The sequence below is a fragment of the Apiospora kogelbergensis genome (genome assembly GCF_038363985.1).
Source record: "Apiospora kogelbergensis strain CBS 113332 chromosome Unknown utg000001l_segment0_segment0, whole genome shotgun sequence".
In the NCBI taxonomy this organism is placed as follows: domain Eukaryota; kingdom Fungi; phylum Ascomycota; class Sordariomycetes; order Amphisphaeriales; family Apiosporaceae; genus Apiospora; species Apiospora kogelbergensis.
The window spans coordinates 1347396-1368323 of NW_027117418.1; the positions used below are offsets into that span (position 1 = coordinate 1347396).

Genomic DNA, 20928 nt, shown 5'->3' on the forward strand with positions numbered 1-20928 from the left:
AGCCATATACTACCACGCAAGGTTTTTACCAAGGCAATAGTCAAGGATCCCATTCGGCTTCGATGAACCACAGCTGGCTTTTGGTCGGCCTCCAGGCTCTGAGAAACTTGTATCTTGGATCTGCGTTCAGGAACAAGTCCTTCCAATCGTCAAGCTCTCTTTCTCTGGAGTTGGTTACGGTAAGCATGACCACGTCTAGTGTTCGGATGCTCCTTTCGTTTATGTAGGACAGTGTCCCAGGCTCCGGTAGCACAGCATCGTTGATGATAATCTTGGCCCCCTTTTCAAAGCAGGAACAAGCGATTGGAGTATTTTGGTAGAATACTTGTCAGAGAAGCCTGTTTAATGCAAGTCAGATCATGAACTTCCTTGGAGCAGCAGCAGTAGCAGCAACTACCATCTATATCGTTTGCTTACTATGGAACACGTGGCGAAAGAGGTACGCCTTGGCCACTACGGGCTGCACGCCGAAGAAATCGTGGATGGTGAGCTCTACACGGCCCCGCAGGCTCTGCGGCACGCTAGCTAGAGCTTCAGCGCTCATCATGCCCTTGAGGTCTTGGACGACAAATTTGAGCTTGGGAAAAGCCTCAGCGATGGCTACAGAGACGTAGCCGAAATTCCCTCCCATCTAGCATGGCGTTAGTCAGCAGTTAACCGAGGGAAGAAAATGCGATGTGCTGCCGGGGGGTTACGGTTGGGACTTACATCAACTACGGTGCCATCACCTAGATCGGCCCATGGATAGCCATCTACGACACCATGCGAAATCTCGGCCCCTTCGCTCGATCCATGAGATTCGATGGCGCGGCTGTATCTCACGGCTCGCTCCTTGTCAAGCTGCACGAAGTCGTAGAATGGTAGGTTTTCATTGTAGGCTATGTTGACACCAGTCTCGTTAGGCTCCTGGCTCCCCGGCCATGTCTCCATGGCCGCCACGACGTTGGCAAACGCAGGAAAGAGGTCGCCAGTCAGGAAGCCGACCCAGGCATTGGACTTGGGGTTAGTGGCGAGCAGGCGCGACATCTGGGTGTGAGCCACTCGATTTTTCTGGGGCTCACAGAAAACTCGATTGGTCATGGCGTGGCGAAGCAGAGTCCGGAGCTGGAACGGCAGTATGACCTTTCCAGTGCATTCTTGGACCTTAGCTGATATCTCGTCATATGTAATGGAATCATTTGCTGGGACAGTCTCCGCGATTCTGAATTCCCAGATGACCTGCAGGCTTAGCTGGTCCGTAGACTACACAGTGTACAATTATGAGTTTTTGGCTGGTTGCTGTGCCAAGTCGAAGCGAGTATGACAATGGAGTATAGACTTACCCCCAAGCCAGCGCTCTCAAGCTTTCCTGCGGACCGAGAACTATATCATGTAGCTCTCGCGTAGCTTGAATAAGTTCCGTACGAGCCTTAAAAGTTTTGCTATCATCAGGCGAGATAGGCAAACCGGCAAGCTCGTCAGAGCTGAGCGACGAGGCATTCGGTCCCTCCTTGGTTGACAGAAAGTCGGTGAGTATTTGTGTCTTTTCCGAAACCAGAGCCGACAGCTGTCCCATCCGCTGAATGGAGGAGGGAGAAGACATGTCGATGCGAGATCAAGGTGAGATATGTGAGATAATCCCCGAAAAGCAAATCAGATTTGCAGTAGCAGAAGCCACTTAGGAAGCACTTATACCCGTCTCATCACACCGCCCGCCCTCTGTTTTCCACATGGCTTGCTACCATGGCCAAATATCCCTTGGATGGCAAGGGCTTTTCACGAAGCTATCGTGACTAGATGAGAAGTTTCAACGCAAGGTGCAAGGTTTGCATCACACCGACACGATGGGCCGGAGGGTTCTGTCCAACGGGCAACATGGCTTGAATGCAAGGCGCCCTGATGCCAATTTCAGCTGGTTAAATATAAAAAACCAAGCTGGTGTAGTGCTGCAAGAGCTGTCTGGGGATTATGCAGGGAGTCTTTACATGGCATGCCCTCACCTCAAAGATGAAGGAGAGAGGGAGGGATGTCAACTCCTCGCAACCAAGGGATGGCGAGTTCTGACAAAGTTCGGTTCCTTATCCTGTTAGATACCTAGCCTAAGGGAATGCCAATTGAGGGCACTCGACATGGCATAATTGGCGTCTGTGGCTGCTTGTGGGAAACTGGATAGATAGCCGTAGAGATCAATCAATCCGATGTACCTGACGACGATGGATGCAGTACAAGAAGGTACCTACGGACGGGCTTTCAGTGGATTCAGATGGCCCCACTGTTTGTCCACTCCCCTATCAGCCTTGCCCTTTACCTTGACCAAATTCCTGGGGAAGGCAACAAGCTTCTTCAGCCTCGCAATATCTCTCTCCATTGTTCGCAACGACTTGGTGCAATCAGTCAATAACTTTCATTTTTGATGAGATCGAGTTTTCATAATGACTGCTGCTTCTTTAGAAGCCCCCTCAACCTGAGTTCAGTTCCTTCTCGTACGCGCGCGCTCTTCTCAAGAGTCTCTGCCTCGTCTGTCGCATACAAATAGGGCGAAGAGCAGTCACCACCAGTGTTTACCTCTTGGTCCATATCCTGCCTGGCGCCATAAGAGAGTCGCCCTACTGGTACGGGGTTCTTACAACGAGGACCGTTTCCATTTAGAGGAGAAGACACTCCTTCTGGCGTCACATCTCGATCGAAATAATCATGTCGCCCCCACCATCCACCCCCGTCAAGGTGCCAGCTTCGGCAGCCACTTACACACCGGCCACACAAGATCAAGACCTGCGATCAGATATCAACTCAGTCCTCCTGAATGAAGGTTACGTGGAAAAGTAAGTCCGTTCCTCCCCTCCACTTCCGTCTCTTGCCAGCGAAGCAACGAATAACGGGGGAGAGGGTACGAATATCTGACATGATGCGATACTGACTGACCACTCCCCCTTGCTATCAGGATCCAAGAAGAACTCCTCCACAAACTTCACGCCCATCCCTCCAACTGGCCGTCTACGATACAGGCCCACGCCATATCACTGCTGCGCTCGGGCGAGGCGACGACGTTCCCGGCTCTGATCCGGCGCGTCATGGACGACGTGCGACACGACACTCAGGCCAAGGCTGCGGCCGAGGAGGGCAAGAACGGGGAGGTTAACGGCGCCGCAACGAACGGCAACAGCAAGAAAGCCGCCAACGGGGCATCGAGCGACGCCCACAACCTCGCGATACCCTCCGCTGTGGTGGATGACCTCCTCAAGTTCACGCGGGACAAGCTAGATGACATATGTGGGATCGACGAAGGAGCCGAAGAGGTTACTTAGGAGGAGCCAGTGCCAGAGGCTCCAGTTTCAAACGTTCTAGTTCCGAAGATTCTAGTATCGAATATGCCAGTGCCGAAGATTCCAGTATCGAAAGCACCAGTAAAAGCAAAGGATATTCCAACAAAGCCCGTATCGATTTCACAAGACCCCAAGGCGGCGGCGGCTCCTGGTTTGAAGCCCAACCGCAAGGGAAGCGGAAAGGGAGGAAGTCTGCCTAATTTTTTTGTTCAAAGCATGGATTTGGAGTTGAGGAGTAGTCATTTTATATCTGCAGTCTTAATTTAACAGCAGCAGCACGCAAAGCGTTTCATAGTACCGCGTGCCGAGATCGGCCGGAGTCCTTTAAAGGGAGGTAAAGCGAATAAAATCCAGGTATATTATTGAGAACACCCTTGAACCCTGCAGTGAAGGTCATTGAGGGAGTATGCATTTCTGCATAGTCACTTGTATCCCTCGTCTATCGCGTAATGTGTAAACGAAAAGTTGGCCGACGAGCACTGCCTTGTCGTCGCTCCGCGGCCCACCAATCTCATCAAGTGCATGTCTCTGCTGATCTCAGACAACCGTGAGTTGCGATACAGAATAAATAAAACGTATCTGTTGACGAAGGACGGTATCCAACGCTATCGGTATATAATTATCAGTATAGCCAATGTTGAGGTCATGTGCTACACGCATAACCAAGAATTACCGAAACGAACTTTCACCTGATGCTACTTAGATATCAGGGGTCACCACTAATTTATAGCAATGGCAATTGCTACATCATACACGAACTACAGTCACATATTCGACAAGCAAACACGTAGAGCTTAGCAGGCAATCAATTATAGGAAATCTATCGTAAAGTCTTCATCATTCGCGAAATTCCACCGGATGCATGATCAGATGGCCTAGGCTAACCCGTTACCACCTGTCCAAGCTACTAACCAGCTTCTTCGTCCACCTGCCTTTATTGCCTTAGTTTGGCAATGTCTACCGGGATATCGGGATATTGCTCCATGACCTCCTATGCAAACCACCGTGAGTACCCGTCTTTGGGGTACACTGTTCCGTCCTGTGGATAGAAGGCGACCGGAGGGAACTAGAATACAGTTGACCAGATGCGGCCGTGGGAGAGGAGACTAAATTTAGTCGTACAGACCATCGTCATCGCCACCGGTGCCGAAGTCGTTGTTGCCAGCAGCGGGCGCGCCATCAGCACTGTTAGGGAACTTGAAGAATGCACCAGGGCCGGCGTTCTTCATTTGCTGGGCAAAAGCTTCGTACCGGCGGATCTCAACGTCACCCACGGACCGACGAGCCATTTGCATAGCCTCCTCGAAATGGCGCTTGGTAAGTTCGGGCACAGGGTCCTCGCCCTCCTCGTCAACGTCCATGTCGTCACCGGCTGCCTCCCGCTCCTTGGTGCGGGTAATATCAGCCGTGATGGCCTCCTTGATCGCAATCTTGACAGCACGCTGGGTGATGAAGCCAAGATCGGCACCAGAGAAGCCATGCGTCTTTGAGGCGATGAACTTGAGGTCTACGTCACCAGCAACAGGTGTCTTGCGGAGCTGAGCCGAAAGAATGCTGAGACGACCCTCCTCGTCAGGAAGAGGCACGTAAACCAGAGTATCGAGACGACCAGGTCGGCAAAGAGCCGGGTCCAGCTGCTCGGGTCTGTTGGTTGCAGCGATAACGAAAACGTTCTTCTTGGAGGTCATGCCATCCATTTCTAAAATATTGTCAGTTCTGATGCCAGAAGATGCAATTACAAAGGCGATGAGACTTACCAGTCAAAAGCTGGTTGACAACACGGTCAGAAGCGCCGCCGGCATCGCCAACTGATCCACCACGAGCCTTGGCGATGGAGTCCAACTCATCAAGGAAGACAACACAAGGAGCAGCTGCGCGGGCCTTGTCGAAGATGTCACGGATGTTGCTTTCAGACTCGCCGAACCACATGCTGAGCAACTCCGGACCCTTGATGGAAATAAAGTTGGCGGCACATTCGTTGGCAACAGCCTTGGCCAACATTGTCTTACCCGTACCGGGGGGCCGTAGAACAAGACACCTCGAGAGGGCGAGAGACCGAACTTGAGGAACTTCTCGGGATGGTCGACAGGGTACATGACACTCTCGCGAAGCTCCTGCTTGACAGTGCCGAGGCCACCAATATCCTCCCAGCGAACGTTGGGTACCTCCACGACAGCGACCTCGCGAAGTGCCGAGGGGTTGGAAACTCCCAGAGCAAAGCGGAAGTTCTCCATCGTGACGCCAAGCGAGTCGAGAACCTCTGCATCGATGGTGTCCTCATCAAGATCAATGAGATCCATCTTCTCACGGATTTGCTGCATAGCAGCCTCAGAACAGAGCGCAGCCATATCGGCACCGACGTAACCGTGTGTCTCAGCAGCAATCTGCTCCAAATCGACATCATCGCCAAGCTTCATGTTCTTGGTGTGAATTTGAAGGATCTCGAGTCGGCCAGTAGGGTCGGGGATACCGATATCGACTTCACGGTCGAATCGGCCAAATCGTCGGAGAGCGGGATCGATGGAGTTAGGACGGTTGGTGGCGGCCATGACAACCACGTTGGATCGAGACTTCATGCCGTCCATGAGGGTAAGCAGTTGAGAAACGACTCGTCGTTCGACCTCACCATTGGTCTTGTCTCGCTTGGGGGCGATAGAATCAATTTCATCAATGAAGATAATGGCTGGGGAGTTCTTCTCGGCCTCTTCGAAAGCCTTGCGCAGGTTCGACTCCGATTCACCAGCCATCTTCGACATGATCTCAGGGCCGTTGATGAGGAAAAAGAAGGCACCGGTCTCGTTGGCGACGGCACGAGCCATCAGTGTCTTACCAGTACCAGGAGGTCCATAGAGCAGGACACCACGAGGAGGCTTGATACCAATGGACTTGAAGAGTTGAGGATGGCGCAGCGGCAGCTCAACCATCTCACGGATCTGGGCCATCTGCTTTCTGCAGCCACCAATGTCGTCGTACCCAACCTCGTTCAGGTTGTTTTCCTCCTCCTCACGCTGGATCGGCTCTCCTTCGCAGTGGATAACAGTGTCCTGGGCGACAATGCCGTACTCCGGAGGATCGACTTCCACCACCTTGAACTCCACTTGCCGCATACCGCCGCGCACAATGAATAGGTCGCCCTGTCGGACGGGTCTGTATGCCTCACGGAAGTAGGGTGCAAGGAAAACGTCGAAGAGTGAGCCTGTCAGCCCTTCAACGGTATCGGCAATAGGCAGAACAGCAATGCGCTTGGCCTAAATCTCATGGTTAACGGTTGACTTGGAGGTGAACGAAGTCTGGTGAAAGTGCTTACATATTTGATGTCCGGGCAAGGATGGATTGTGATGATGTCTCCATGCTTAACACGCAGGTTGTGGCGAACGACTCGGTTGATGCGAGCACTTCCATCATCGAGGTCGTCATCAGCCAGAACGATAAGGACGGTATCCTTTCTCTTCTTTCCGCGGACGAGGACTGTGTCACCACGGAACAGCTGGAGCTGCTCCATGGTGTTATTAGACAGTGCGATGATTGAGTTGTCATCGTTCGTGGCATCGGTAACTCTGGATAAAGCAAGCAAACATGTTAGCTGAGCCTCAAGGTAGGTGGCAACAAGTAGTAAATGCAACATACACTAGCTGGTTGGGCTTCTTCTTCTTCTTGAGAATGGCCGTGGAGACATCGTTCTCCTACAAAGTCAAAGTCAGTGTGTTGCTCCAGCTTCGCATCGAAGAGCAGGCAATGATCGTACCTTTTTGATCTCAGCACCGGAAGGATCACTGCAATGGGTTAGCGGATATTTTCTCAATGTCCTGTCGTCCTTGGCCTACTTACACCAGGTTGACCTTGTGCTTGTGTTCGTGCTCCGGCTCAGACGCCATGGTGTTTGTTGGATGGGGGAAAGGGCTTTGTTGTTGGTGATTAGGTATGGATGGAGAAGGATAGACCTCGGAAGTCGTGGGGAAATGACGGAATATGTAGTTGCGTCGCCGCAGTCAAGCGAGCTAACGGAGAAGGGTGGACGAGGAGGGTCGGGGCGGGATGAATCCGATCCTCAGGACAGACAGAAGAGTTTTTGTGGTTGAGGGTGTAATGGCAAGTCAAAGTTTTTGGATACAATGACCTCGAGTTGATTGAAGTAAGTATGTATGGCTCGGCGTTTGGGAGAGCTCAGGTGTGCTTCCAGGTACCCAGTCGGTGACGATTGCGAGTGAAGCTTGGACCTTGGCTTGCCTAATGCGTTTTGCCTTGCACTGGGTGAAGGGTGAATGGAGATGTGGTTAGGTAAGGCAGGTAAGGCAGGTAGGGGCTAAAAACCGAGGGGCAACAAATCAGAGCTGGTGCTCCAGCCGGATCTATGGGTTTCTCCGCCACCTTGTTCACGTATCTATCTACCTCCCTCTTACCTGCAGCCTGGAACCAGCGAGTAACTAGCCACAGTGCACTGAGGCCACGGTCTTCACAACGCTTATTGGGGGACACAGGGAGCGGCAGCGAATCTTCTTCGGCTTTCCACGATGGACCAATGGACCCTGATGATCACTTGGTAAGGCTTTGTTCAATGCTTCTTCGATGCAACGTATTGACCAATCGTCCCAATGTCTTTTCTCTACGACAACGGTTTGTTTGACCGACTGGTTACTTGTCTTGATTGGCTTGGAGTGTCTGAGGAAGTTCTTGAGTCGAGGTGAATTCCAGGTCGTCTTACGTCTTACAGACCAGGCCTATACATGCACTCAATGGAAGTTGAGTCTGATTTGCTCCTTGTTGTTCACCAATAACCAGTTCCTGCCAACCCTACCTATGTGCCTGAATCACTGGTAGTACATACAGCCCTGCATCCTCTTCACCAAAGAAAATGGCTAGGCCTGTATTCTTCCACATGGACACATTTTTGATATATGCTTTGTGAAGTTACAATGCCTTCCTCCAAGAGGCGTGCGAACAGCTCAATTCACATTCTTGCTCCCTCTGTTACTGAACTGTGCACCTCATATTAATCCGGTCAGTTCAAACGCTCAGTTTCGAAGGTATAGTAATTATACATTGCTTCAGGCAGGTGCTAGGGAAACATCAGTGTATCTAAGCTGAAGGAGGTGTTGGTAATGACATAGGAAATACAATAGCCGAGTTGAACTCCGTATCATGTTGGTATCAGGAGATCAATTCTCACCAGCATCACCGGCATCATCTCCGCATCTACTGATAACTTATTGCTGCTGGAAAATACTGTCCCTGATAGGTATGTCCAAGAGGCTCGTCCGTTTTCATTGGCGGGGGGTTGAGAGCGAATAGCATGCGTGACCATCTCATGCAGCCGCCCTGCAGATTTAACCAAGACCGAACAGTGACTCCATAATCGAAATGACATCAGAGGGGTCAACCTATGCAGCCTTTTTTTTAACCTTCAAGGCTAGGTGCGACTCCGGCTTCATCTTGCTGTTGAACTTAGATCAGCCGAGGAACTGCACATCAATATACACACCAATTGAATATCCAAGCCCCAGGCATCTGACAGCGCCTTTCGTTCTGAAATAAGAAGAATCTACCGTTGTTGACATATCGTAGTTCTGGAGCGTTCGACCCTCAGACACCTGCAGGCTGCTGGATTTAGAACCCCGCAAGTCGGTGCCACTGCAACAAATATCCACATACGGTGGGGTTGGTGATAAGCAACTTGCTAGGGTTGGTCATGAGCGGACGGGCAGAGTGGCATGGGTTACTTGGGAAGAGGTGGAAAGTTACTTGACTCAATTGCTTGAAACTGAGCAGTTGCGCATTGAGAGGTCGTCGTCGTCCAGGTCACTCCCTAACAGCTGCAATGCACTGCTTCAGGATCTCGTTCTTCTCCAGAGTCTCCACCCAATATCACGGATCCGGAGCCGGCTTTCCATAGCCTCTGTCCACCCTGCGAGCTAGCCAGAGGTGATCTCAATGTGCATACAATCAGAGAGTAGCTGTGTTGGTTTTTAGTATTATTTGTTGTCATTACTAAAGTAGGCGCATTCTCTGCTCGCGTGTCTATCGCAAGTCTGCCGACCTGATATATATTTGCCTTTGCTTTGGACCATACCAATATGTTGGTTGGCTCTTCTCAACCTTTGGAACATATGGTGTGACCTTGGAAAATTCTACATCTTCATGCGTTGCGGCCACTGACTCAACCTCATAACTTCCCTGGCTTGTCCACCTGCGCTATCTTGTCCGACTACAGCAGTCACATTCTGGAATTTGGGTCCAGCCATCCAGAAAGGCACAACTGACCTATCGCAAGACAACCGAAGCAATGACCTCAAGACAGCCCTCTACCTGGGACGACTATGATCGCGGAGCTTCGCCGCACAGATCTGGTAGCACTTCCTCCCTTGGACAGCAGAGCAGTGTTCAATTTGAGGAACAGAGCCTTCTCCATGGCGAAAATCGCTCTCCCCACGGGGAAAATTGGCCAAACCGCATCCGCCGGCGGTACGTATGCTGCAATGCGCTCTATTGACGGTGTGGCTAACCTTTTTGTTAGGTCGTCTGTCACCAACCGGCTAGCTGCCATCACCGATATTGGCGGAGTTAACAGTTTGAGATCTTTCACTCGAAGTTGGCAGCGCGCAGCTGCCTTTCCGGAAGTCGTACCGCAACGACCCTCGTTCGTTTTCGCCCCCGACCAAGAGCCCGTCCAAACAGATCCCATCACATACGGTAGGGGCGACATAGAGAGTTTCCCCCCTCAGACGTCTTTGCTTCGACAGCACCTCGAGACCACAGGCTCTGAGAATGCCATTGAGGACGAAGAGACGGGGCCTTCAGCCACTACGCCTCCCCTGCTCCCGCATCGTCGGAGCAGCGAGCGGAAAGGGTTTGGGAATGAACTGTCTCGCGTTATATCGCCCTCGAATTCTGTGCGAAGCCGCCAATCGATATTTGAAATCCAACCTCATCTCGCGACACCCCCTATCGTGGGGAGCTTTTCCTCCTACAGATCATATGGCACCGTCGATTCCGCCCTCAGTCGTCAGTCGATGGACCATGCCGGTGAGCTGTGGCGGCAGCAACAAGAAGCTGGCATGGACGTCCCCGAAGGAGGTCGCCCTGCGATTCTAGTGAAGGAGGTAGAACAGGAAGATGGCAAAATCGTCTTGGCTGTATCCGGGCAATCCACCTTGCCGCAGACCGTTGTGAATTCCACGAAGTAGGTCCTTGCTATTACGGCACCCAGCTAGGTATCTCGAATTGTCTAACCTTCCTTGGCAGTGTCCTTATTGGAGTAGGCCTGCTCAGTCTGCCTATCGGCCTTAGGTATGCAGGATGGCTATGCGGCATGATCGCCCTAGCTCTTTGTGCTGCTGTCACGAGCTGGACGGCGAGGATCCTCTCTCGCTGCATGGACCTTGATCCCACCGTTATCACGTTTTCCGATATTGCTTACATATCCTTCGGCAGAAAGGCTCGTGTCATCACCAGTGTGTTGTTCACGCTTGAACTTCTGGCCGCATGCGTTGCGCTGATAGTCTTATTTGCTGATTCCTTGGATCTCCTGTTACCTGACACCCTAACGGTTACTGAGTGGAAAATCGTCTGTACGATTATTCTCATACCCCCTACAATTTGCGCCGCTCCGTGTTCTCAGCTTCACGAGTTTCGTCGGAATTGTCTGCGTCTTTAGCAGTAAGTTGACTACATTGCCGCTTATGAATCCTGTTGCTGACATACTCTAGTTGCTATTATCGTAATTGTGGATGGACTATTGAAGCCGACCAGTCCCGGATCTCTTATTCAACCTGCCATTACCTATATATTCCCTGAGAACTGGTTGACATTGCCACTGTCTTTTGGATTGCTCATGTCGCCTTGGGGTGGACACAGCGTATTCCCAAATGTAGGCCGAACATTCTCCGATACAGCAGGCCTCTAGACTAATATTCTATAGATCTACCGTGACATGCGCCACCCGTATCGTTACAAGGAGGCTGTGGGTATCACTTTTACCTTCACCTATCTCATCGACGCCGCCGTTGCAGTCGTTGGGTACATTATGTTTGGTGATGGCGTGCGCGACGCGATCACATCCAATCTGCTTCGAACAACCGGATACCCCCAGGCGCTCAACGTGATGTTGGTCATATTCATCTCGATCATTCCGTTGACCAAGATTCCACTCAATGCGCAACCCATCGTTACCACGTTGGAATTGTTGGCCGGCCTGCGGACCCAAGTAGTGGCCGATGACTCCATGCTCGTTGGCAGGTCTAGCGTGTTCAGGGGAATCATGAAGATCTCCCTCCGCATATTTACGTTGGTCTTCTTCCTGGTAATTGCGATTGCCTTCCCGGCGTTCGATACGATCATGGCCTTCATGGGTAGCGCACTTTGCTACACTATCTGTGTTACGTAAGTTACCTCTGCTCACGTTCGTTCTAAAGTAATAGGAGGCGGCCGTTGACTGACCACTTTCTTGCAGTCTGCCATTGGCCTTCTACCTCAAACTATTTGGCCATGAGTTGAGTAAAAAGGAGCGCGCCTTGGCGTGGACTACGATGATCATCTCTTTGGTGCTTTCAATCGTCGGCACCGTCTGGGCCTTCCTGCCTAAGCATTTGATCGGCGCAGATGCCGGCGCAGCTTCTTTTTAACAGGGTTCGCAGTGTTTGGCGATGATTTGGGTATGCGACCACGAAAGGATATGATGTGTTTCCATGACATTCTGCATCTGCATTGGTCGAATTGGATTGTTGAAGCATATATCTCTGTTTTCATCATAGCGGGCATGTTAGTCGACACCACCTAGACTCAAGCTTCGAGATTTCATAATACCAAATGTTTCTGATTCTCACTACATGGCTTGTAACGAGTACGATTGTCCCACCTTGCCCTATTTTCTCGGTTATCACGAGGCGACTGTGGTAAGCAACATGTACATGTGTAACTGACCTATAGATCGTCGTTTGATTCGGTATGCATGGGCTCCAGACTGAGGCCCGCAAGACATGGCCAATGGCTCCATATCAGCGAGTGAGCGGGTTAGCGGGGGAGTTTTTGTGGCTAAGGCTTTCTGGGTTCTGGGCGACATCATAAGCCCGTGCAGAGAAAAAAAGTACCGACAGGCTACAGGCTACAGGCTACCTCTCAAGTAAACCGCGTCTCGCTAATCGGCGCGAAACTCTTTAAAAAGTGGCGTACGCATTTCAACCTCTAATCGCCGCAGACAGCGTGCGTACAGACAGCTTTTCTTCTTCTGCCCAGGCTGTACATCGTTCTGGTGTATTGGTCAACGCGTATCTCGAATTCAGCATGCTATAAAACACCACCCGGCGAAACTATCCGCTCACCCTCATGGCGACCGAAAAAGAGGACCAGCGTATGTTGCTGGACCAGAACGAAGATGCAGACAGCCTAGACTCGAGTAGCGAGGATGGAGATCCTCGCGAGGAACCGGCAGCCGAAGAGAAACCGGTAGAATGGCTTGCCACCAGCCGAGCAAAGCGATCGACAGCAGGAAACCGCATGAAATCGATGTTGGCCGTCGAGGAACCCGACGACGAACTCGAACTCTTGTTTGCCGAAGATGGCGAAGACGGCGGCTTCACCGATGTCGATGAAGATGCATCCGACGTGCAGATGGACTCGTCATCCGATGAAGACGACGCTAACGAGAACGGCGACGAGGACGAGGGAGAGAAAGAACTGGCACGACAAGCCCGCGAGAGCAAGCAGGCAGCGCGGAAACGCAAGGCGCAGGAGGCAATACCGTTGAAATTCCGCAAGAAAGTCAAGATTAATACGGATACGACAAACTCAGTCACAACCACCACCCCGGCACCACGGCCGAAGAGGAAATCAGAGCGCGCAAGCTGGCTGCCATCTACCGCAGACTTGCCGACCCGGGCGTCCAAGCGTGAGACCACCATGCTCAGCAAGGAGCAACTACACCAGCAGATGGTGGAGCGAGAAGCAAAACGGCTCAAGCAGGTCGCCGCAATGGAGCGCAAGGCCAAGAGGATGGAGGCCCTCAAAAAGCCACCCATGACCCAGGCAGAGCGACTCGCAGAGGCTGCCCTCGTCGAGAAACGGAACGCCAAAAGCCTGAACAGGTGGGAGGAGGCAGAGAAGCAAAGGGAGGCCGAACGGCGAGCAAAGCTTGCCGCCTTGAACAATCGGCAGCTCAGTGGACCAGTTGTCACATTTTGGAGTGGCGTCGGGGAGTGGATAGACGGCAAACTGAAGCACGTCGGCAAGATCGTCACAATTGAGGAGAAGCCCCTGAAGAAAAAACGCACCTCTACCGTAGGCATGGACCCATCAACAGAACCACCCGAAAAGGACGGAGGGGCCAAAGAGACGAACCAGAAACCTGAGTCGGAAGCGCCTGCGCAGAAGGCTGAGACCGCCCAAGTAACATCCCCCGACACAGCCCAGGAACCAACGGAGGAAAAACCGGCGGCTGCTGAAAAGACACGACCAGTCCCTCTATTACGCGCCCAGTTTCTCAACCGCAAGAAGAACAGCCTGCTGCACCAAAAGACCTGCCACAGCAGCCTCGGGAACCGCAGCCGCAACAGGACATGGACTCTACTAAACCCGAAGATGTGACCCCCAAGACCGAGCAAGTAGAACAGCCGCGGCCCAAACCAGCAGAGCGGAAGGCCCCTGAAATGAAGGCCCCGGAAATGAAGGCTCCGGAAATGAAGGCCCCAGACATGAGGCCCCCGGATTCGGGGTTATACACCACCAGTATGTTTGCACCGCCCGTACAGGCGCCAGTCATGAAGCCCCCTGAGATGAAGCCGCCGACGAACAGTTTCTTGGCGCCACCCCCCGGGGCTACACAGAGTGGGCTATCTATGCCGGTCTTAGGATATTCATCACCCCCTACCATGGGGCCTAATACTTCAAATGTGCTGGCGCCGCCAATGTCGGGACCAAGGCAGTCACCTTTGGCAGCTCCTCAGCCGGACACACGCCCTTCTCCTGCACCCCCAGCACCAACATCGTCTCAACCCCGGCTAGTTCAGACAACCCCAGTGCCCAAGCCTCAAACTCCCAAACCAGCGCCTGCCGCCAAAACCCCAAGCAGCTCTAAGCCTGCACAATCAAACACCGGCAGGTCAAAGGGGCATGCGCAAAGGAAAAGGCTTCGCCACCGCCGCGACCCCCCACGCCTCCTGCCAACGGCAAAGCGACCAGGAATTGCATTCTCCTCCAGAACTTCAACGAAAATGCCATTAGCCAAAAGGCTGTGCAGACACGTATTCTGTTTGGCAAGGAGATGCCGAAGTTAGCTAGTAAGTTCTGCAGACAGGCAGAGTATATTGAGGATACGTTGACAACTAACATAATCTAGAGCCTGGACCTGCACCTCGATGCGTCATCACGAACCATCTGGCCCGCTATAGGGACCCTGAAACAGGACTTCCGTACTACAACAGCTACGCGTATAAACAGATCCGCAAGCTGCAGCATGGCGACTACAAATGGAGTCAGCTGGTAGGTGCTTGGGTGGGAAGCGGCTCCTCTGCAGCCACCGGCGTTCCAGCCAGATTTCTTGATCCAGATGCCCCAGCGCCTCCTAAGGTTGAGGCCGAGAAGCCCGCAGTCTCCGTGGAGAAGCAACCGGAAGTAACGAACCCAGGAAAGTCGGGAGGAGCTACACCAGTAACCCCTACTGGGGCAGTGCAGGCCGCCCCTTCGGGCACGATGCTGAGCAGTCCAGCCACTGCCAACTTAAGCAAAACAGGAGAAGCAAACCAAAATAAACCGGCCGTGCCAGCAGCCACTCTACTTGCTACACAGCCAGTTACAGCAAGCCAGTCTCAGGCGGGAGCAGCTGGCTCCATTAGAGAGAAGACCGTACCGGTGGCATCGCACTCGGCCACCAAAGATACCAAGCCCGAAGCGAGTGGCCCGTCGAATTTGGATGCGCCTGTAGTTGTAGCACCAGTGAAAACTGATGCGGCTCACCCCATTACACCCCTGGTCGGTACGGCTACACCGGATCTTTCAAAAGCCTCTCTTACGAGTACACAAGCGCCTGGGTCTGTCCCGGAAACTAGCCAGAGGGACGAGGTGCCCTCAACTACACCGGCTTTACAGACAACTGACGAGGTTCCGCGATAAAAGTTGAAGCATCTCCACTGATGAATTGTTATATGCATAGCTTGATACCCACTTCGATAGCGAAGACATTTTCTGTACCAACGCCGAAAACTCCCATGACTCCGTCCCATGAATGCCATTTTCCATTGCCGATGCCGTCGCCATCGTGAAACTCGAAGATCGCTCTTGTCGCAACACGCAAATCTACCTCTTCTTCTTGGTCACGCGGTCCTTGTACTTGGGGAATACGATCTTGGATGGCTTCTTGTGCTTCTCAATACGCTTCCTTTCGCTGCGCTTGCTCGGCTTGGGGGCGTCGACTTCCATTGTGGCTGAATATCTGTTAGCATGAAGTCTCCCCAACGTAGTTAGAAAGACCGGGTGGATGTGCATACCCTCGTCGGACGCAGATCCTTTCTCGGCGGCCTTGGCCTCTTCGGCCTCATCGACCGGCTTCATCTCGACCTCGGGGATGGGTTTGGGCTGGGCTGCGATCTCGCGCAGCTTGGCCGAGAGGCGCTCCATACGGGCGGCCTCGACAGGGCCGAAGACATTGCGCTTGAGGCGCTGGTTGTTCGCCTTTATCGTACTGGCTCTGGAGCTTTTCGCCATTGCTGCGGATTTCAGGGGGATAGTGGTTTTGAAAAGTTGCTTTCTTCGGTCGCTTGTAATCCTGAGAGGGCTATCGAAGAATTAGTCGACCTGGGCGACTTAAAACTTTCTGATCGCTACTTGCGAAAAAGAGCGCTAAATCGAGCAAAACTTTAGCGGCAGGCGGTATGCCTGGTGGGGCAGATTTTCTGGATGGCGGGCGGCCAGTCCCCTTAAAAAAGGATAAGAATAAGAAGAAGAAAGGACGATTGGGACAGTCAGGTAACGGGTCTGATGACTCTAACCAGATAGAGTAGGCAGGCAAACAATTTTACACGTACAAAAGAATCGCGGAATTGCCAACCCTGTCCACTCAAGTTCAGGCTGGACAGCTTCCGTACAGTTGATTGGGACACCCAGACCCAGAGGCAACCTTCCCTGTCTAAGCCCGTTAAGTCGTATGTGTAACGCCTAAGTACATACTTAACTCCCGTACTGTAAACCCAAGCATCCAAAGGCCCAGCTCCAAGAAGTATTAACCACGACCGATCCGACGTGACGCCAACCAGGCTGTCATGCCTGCTAAAGACGACAACGACAACGACCGACAAGACAACGACCGCAGCAATCTCGTTCCCCAACGCCCATCGATTGCTCTTGCCTTCGGCTGGTAGAATAGGTAACCATTCATTTCTCATCATGCGTAGAATCTCTAGCTTTGAACCGTGATTTCCAACAGTGGAAGACTCCTAAGCTAACTAACTGCGTGCGACTTTGGTCAAAAGCCTTCGAGAGCTGGTCGTTTAAATCGTGGAATCGGCCACAGCAAAACCCTCACAGCCCTTCCCATCGCCGACATTCCTAGGCCCGATGAGCATTCGACCGACCTGAGGGAAACTGCGAGAATAAACCTGCGCCGCGCCTTCCTAATGAGGCGACCAACCCAGATAACAAATAGCCTGCCTAGGTACAAGGGAGCAGCACAACGCAACCAGCCGCCGAAATGGCTTCCTCGACCTCTGCCAGAGAAATCCAATCGCTGTCCGCTCAGCTCGGCCACATGCTGAACAAGCAGCTACAATCTATATGCCAGCTTAATGGACTGAAGACGAGCGGCATCAAGGCCGATTTACAAAAGCGAATAATAGAAGGTAGGTTAGGTTGCCAGAGATGGACAGGACAATCACTCCCTCAACCTTTGCGCCTGAGGAACAGCGCCGACCACATTGGCGAGAAAACACCTGAACAGTCTCTCAATCGATGCGGCCTCTTCCTAAATGGGGACCGTTACATCTACACACAGATCTGCATCACATCCACGTTAATCTAACTTGGTCGCACACCGAATGTATACCCATTTTTCCGTCTTGACCAGCCAGGCTAACTTTGTTGCCTGCTCATTGCAGCTCTACAAGAGAATCTCCACGCAGACCCGGCACTATACGCACAACTCAGAAGCACCATACAAAGCATGTCTTCAGGTGGGCGCGGTGGTCACCAAGCCCACCAGAACAACGGCGCATCGGCAACGGGCTCTGCCAGAGGCGGCGCCTATGGCACAAGCCCGGGTATCCCACCGCAAGTTGCACCAACTTACAGCAACGGCTACCCCCATTACGCGTTTGGCCAGAATCGCGGTTTTGGGGGGCCTCTGCCCAAGGAGCATCGAAGTCGAGTAAGCTGGACTCGGCAATCAACCTTATGCGCCCTTGCTAACCTTCACATCAGTGCTCCAATTCAAGCCAAGCCCATTCTACATGATTCAGTCTCAAATTGGGAACGTTCGTACCTGCGATGGTAAGTCTTCTGGAAAGTGAATGTTCGCGCCACGGTCTCACAGGCCTAGCGCTACCGCCTAGTCCGCGACTGGTGCTTTGGGCTCTATATCGTGGAAGGGAGTGCCTATTGGGAGCTCCAAAGTCTCAAGCTGCGTTTGCTATTAGACGTGTAGGTGCTAACAGGAAACACAGCTATGGCCCAGCATCGCAATTCTATCCACTTCGCACTGAAGACGAGCGACCACCCCTCTCTTCTGCAGTGCACGCACGACAAAACAACCAGGGTCATGGTGTTCTGTGCTGCCGACGACCAAGGACCCCAGGAAGTTGCATTCCCGCATCAGTCGGAGCTCAAGGTTAACGGCGGAGAGATCAAGGCTAACCTGCGGGGACTAAAGGGAAAGCCAGGCTCGACGCGACCGGTTGACATCACCAGCTCGCTGCGGCTGGACAAGCATTCCTACGTGAACAACATTGAGTTCACTTATGCGCTGACTCAGAAGGTGAAGACGAATCCACCAGTGAGCCATTCAAACTTCCACGATCCATGTGGTGATGAGCACGTGTCATGTCTGGCAATTGTGTGCGGGATGTGATGCTCCCTGGAGTTTCGAATGGTTCTTACTTTCAGGGACATGTTTGCTGACTTTCATTTTTCAGAAGTTCTTCCTCGCAGTGTACCTCTGTCGGGCCGTTCCCGTCGAGGAGCTTGTCACCAAGATCCAGGGGCGACGGATCCACAAAGAATCGGTGATTCAAGAACTCACCAAGGCGGCCAACGACCCCGACGTGGTTGCGACATCACAGGTTCTCTCTCTGAAGTGTCCTCTTAGCTACACCAGATTACGGGCACCATGTCGGTCAACGTCGTGTAACCACGTGCAGTGCTTCGATGCCACTTCGTATCTCCAGCTGCAAGAGCAGGGTCCCCAGTGGATTTGTCCCATATGTAACAAGCCGGCAGCGTTTGAGAACCTCGCCGTCGACCAGTATGTGAAAGACATCCTGGATCATACCTCGGAGTCCACAGAGCAGGTCACGATCGAGCCGGACGGGCAATGGAGAGCGCAAGCCAGCAGTGAACCCGAACCTAAGAGACCCAGATACTCGAGCGGAGTCAATGCAAGCGTAATAGATGACGACGACGACGAGGTAGTGCCTCTGGATAGCTTCAGCGTCCAGAGCGCACGCAACACACTTACCCCTAACCAGTCGCTCTTCGGGACGCCAGCTTCTGCGCAGGGCAACGGATCATCATCAGGAAGCCGCAAGAGGCCAGCGGAAGTTATCGACTTGACGTTGAGCGACGACGAGGATGACGAGCCCGTGCGAGCACCAAAACGACAGAACGCGGGTACGACGCCCAGTCTAGGCCCCAACATCCCCAAGTTCCAGTACTCGTAAGAGTAGCATCGTAATGAGGGGATAAAAGGGGTGAAGTCATTTTGCATGGAATCGGCGTTTCTGGCATGGCATAACAGGGAAAGCATGTATATTTTGCAAAGGGAAATCTGGCATCGGAGTTTTTACCACAACGTATTCCGCTCTTCAGACACGTACGAACGGTTGACTCCAGACCCGGTGCGAGGCTTGTGCATTTGAGCCGTGGTGTTGGACACGAACATGGTTTATTTGCAACGATGTAGCCCGTCGTAATGCCCGACTTATGAAGGAATCAATATCTTGATAATAGAGAGCAACAAGTGCCGATCTGCAAACAGAGCAGGGACCCCTATTTGAGCTTAAATGTGAAGCCGGCCAGACCAGTCGCCCGTTTCCAGTTTCCAGTTTCCAGTTTCCAGGTACATGCATCCACCATTACTTGCTTACCCCACTAATCACCACAGGCACAGGCACAGACAGACACAGGCGCAATTGATGGATTTGATCCCAACATTCAAGACCACAATCAGACAGACAACTTCAGCCCTGCGCCCTTGCAATTCCTCAGCCTTGACATTCGAAAGCCATCATACAGACGGCACCTGGTATATGCGCATACGACCCCCCAGGTCCGCCACGATCACCCTCGAGACGTCTACCGCATCACCAACTAGTTGGCCTCACCATCGACCGCCTGTCCACCCACCCTCATAAATACCTACGTCTGGGTAGGCAGGCTATAAGGAAGGCCCCTCCGGAGCTCTCTCCTACGGCGCATACGAACGCCCGATGCGCCTGAGCACGACGACGACGACCGCCACCTCTGTAATATAGAGCCGACGACAACGACGACCAAGAAGTCACCATGTCCACCTTTGACCAGCCGCTCCCGCCGTTCAACGCCTCGGACCCCTCCGCCTCCTTCCTCAGCTCCTCATGTCTCGACTTCCTGCTCATCGAGATCGTGCCCATGGCGTACCGGGTCGCCAACGAGGTCGACGCCGCGGCATCCGCCGAGTCAATACCCAAAAGTAGCAGTGGTGGTGTTGTTGCCGCCGAGACGACAGGAGCGACAGCAAGCACGGGGGATGGCACAGCAGCGGCGCGGGCGAGCGGGAGGTTGGACGAGGAAGAGGAGCGCGATGCGGTGTTTTACCGCCTCGAGACGTTGGGATACAGGGTTGGGCTGGGTCTGGTAGAACGGTATGGTTTTCTTTCCTTTACACGCAACAAACAGCATACCCATCCAGGCTCTCCTTCTTCTTCGCACAGTCCTACTGGCAACGAGCGAGCGCCCTTGACACTCGGTAACTAACTGACTCTGCCCCACCAGTTTCTCCCGCGACCGCCCTCGCTTCAACGACACCCTCGACGTCATCAAGTTCCTCTGCAAAGACCTCTGGACCCTCGTCTTCAAGAAGCAGATCGACAACCTCAAGACCAACCACCGCGGCGTATACGTGCTGACCGACAACGCTTTCCGCCCCCTCGCCCGCATGAGCACTGAGACGGGTGGTCAGGCCGTGCTTCGGGCGCAACCGGTAGGTTTTCCCTTTTTTTCTGCTCTTTGCACGGACACCCCTCCCTGCTCTATCTATGTGGTTGCTGGTCTAACACTGATGATTCTGGGGAAATGTAGTTCTTATGGTTCCCTTGCGGTATAGTACGGGGCGCTCTGGCGGCTTTGGGGATTAACGCCACGGTGCAAGCAGAGACGAGTGAGTTGCCGGGAGCTGTGTTCCAAATAAAGACGCTGCCGTCCAAGTCTTGAGAGGGCCTTGAAGAATCTGTAATGG

The 20928-nt window shown here is 52.8% G+C and overlaps 8 protein-coding genes across 8 annotated transcripts; 5 read left to right on the plus strand and 3 right to left on the minus strand.

The window, feature by feature from the left end:
* Positions 1-40: 40 nt before the first annotated feature.
* PG998_000436 (O-methyltransferase- family 2) lies at positions 41-1582 on the minus strand (the record flags this gene model as incomplete). The annotated part of the gene is made up of 5 exons (XM_066867254.1): positions 41-324; positions 418-631; positions 709-1242; positions 1323-1348; positions 1405-1582. The coding sequence occupies 5 exons, from the start codon at positions 1580-1582 to the stop codon at positions 41-43; spliced, it is 1236 nt and encodes a 411-aa protein (XP_066735669.1).
* Positions 1583-2673: 1091 nt separating this feature from the next.
* On the plus strand, positions 2674-3284 carry PG998_000437 (uncharacterized protein; the record flags this gene model as incomplete). The annotated part of the gene is made up of 2 exons (XM_066867255.1): positions 2674-2801; positions 2921-3284. 2 exons carry the CDS (start codon positions 2674-2676, stop codon positions 3282-3284), a joined length of 492 nt encoding a protein of 163 aa, XP_066735670.1.
* A 1130-nt stretch (positions 3285-4414) lies between these two features.
* PG998_000438 (cell division control 48) lies at positions 4415-7177 on the minus strand (the record flags this gene model as incomplete). The annotated part of the gene is made up of 7 exons (XM_066867256.1): positions 4415-5001; positions 5060-5340; positions 5364-6550; positions 6610-6859; positions 6930-6985; positions 7048-7075; positions 7131-7177. 7 exons carry the CDS (start codon positions 7175-7177, stop codon positions 4415-4417), a joined length of 2436 nt encoding a protein of 811 aa, XP_066735671.1.
* A 2405-nt stretch (positions 7178-9582) lies between these two features.
* On the plus strand, positions 9583-11920 carry PG998_000439 (uncharacterized protein; the record flags this gene model as incomplete). Its single annotated transcript, XM_066867257.1, has 6 exons — positions 9583-9761; positions 9814-10479; positions 10542-10939; positions 11006-11166; positions 11218-11678; positions 11749-11920. 6 exons carry the CDS (start codon positions 9583-9585, stop codon positions 11918-11920), a joined length of 2037 nt encoding a protein of 678 aa, XP_066735672.1.
* Positions 11921-12620: 700 nt separating this feature from the next.
* PG998_000440 (YL1 nuclear protein) lies at positions 12621-15401 on the plus strand (the record flags this gene model as incomplete). Its single annotated transcript, XM_066867258.1, has 4 exons — positions 12621-13748; positions 13793-14308; positions 14392-14569; positions 14629-15401. The coding sequence occupies 4 exons, from the start codon at positions 12621-12623 to the stop codon at positions 15399-15401; spliced, it is 2595 nt and encodes an 864-aa protein (XP_066735673.1).
* A 183-nt stretch (positions 15402-15584) lies between these two features.
* Positions 15585-15992, minus strand: PG998_000441 (uncharacterized protein; the record flags this gene model as incomplete). Its single annotated transcript, XM_066867259.1, has 2 exons — positions 15585-15712; positions 15776-15992. 2 exons carry the CDS (start codon positions 15990-15992, stop codon positions 15585-15587), a joined length of 345 nt encoding a protein of 114 aa, XP_066735674.1.
* Positions 15993-16974: 982 nt separating this feature from the next.
* On the plus strand, positions 16975-19153 carry PG998_000442 (zinc finger domain-containing protein; the record flags this gene model as incomplete). The annotated part of the gene is made up of 5 exons (XM_066867260.1): positions 16975-17122; positions 17378-17539; positions 17700-17768; positions 17942-18330; positions 18410-19153. 5 exons carry the CDS (start codon positions 16975-16977, stop codon positions 19151-19153), a joined length of 1512 nt encoding a protein of 503 aa, XP_066735675.1.
* Positions 19154-19997: 844 nt separating this feature from the next.
* PG998_000443 (uncharacterized protein) lies at positions 19998-20903 on the plus strand (the record flags this gene model as incomplete). The annotated part of the gene is made up of 3 exons (XM_066867261.1): positions 19998-20335; positions 20466-20673; positions 20772-20903. 3 exons carry the CDS (start codon positions 19998-20000, stop codon positions 20901-20903), a joined length of 678 nt encoding a protein of 225 aa, XP_066735676.1.
* Positions 20904-20928: the final 25 nt, after the last annotated feature.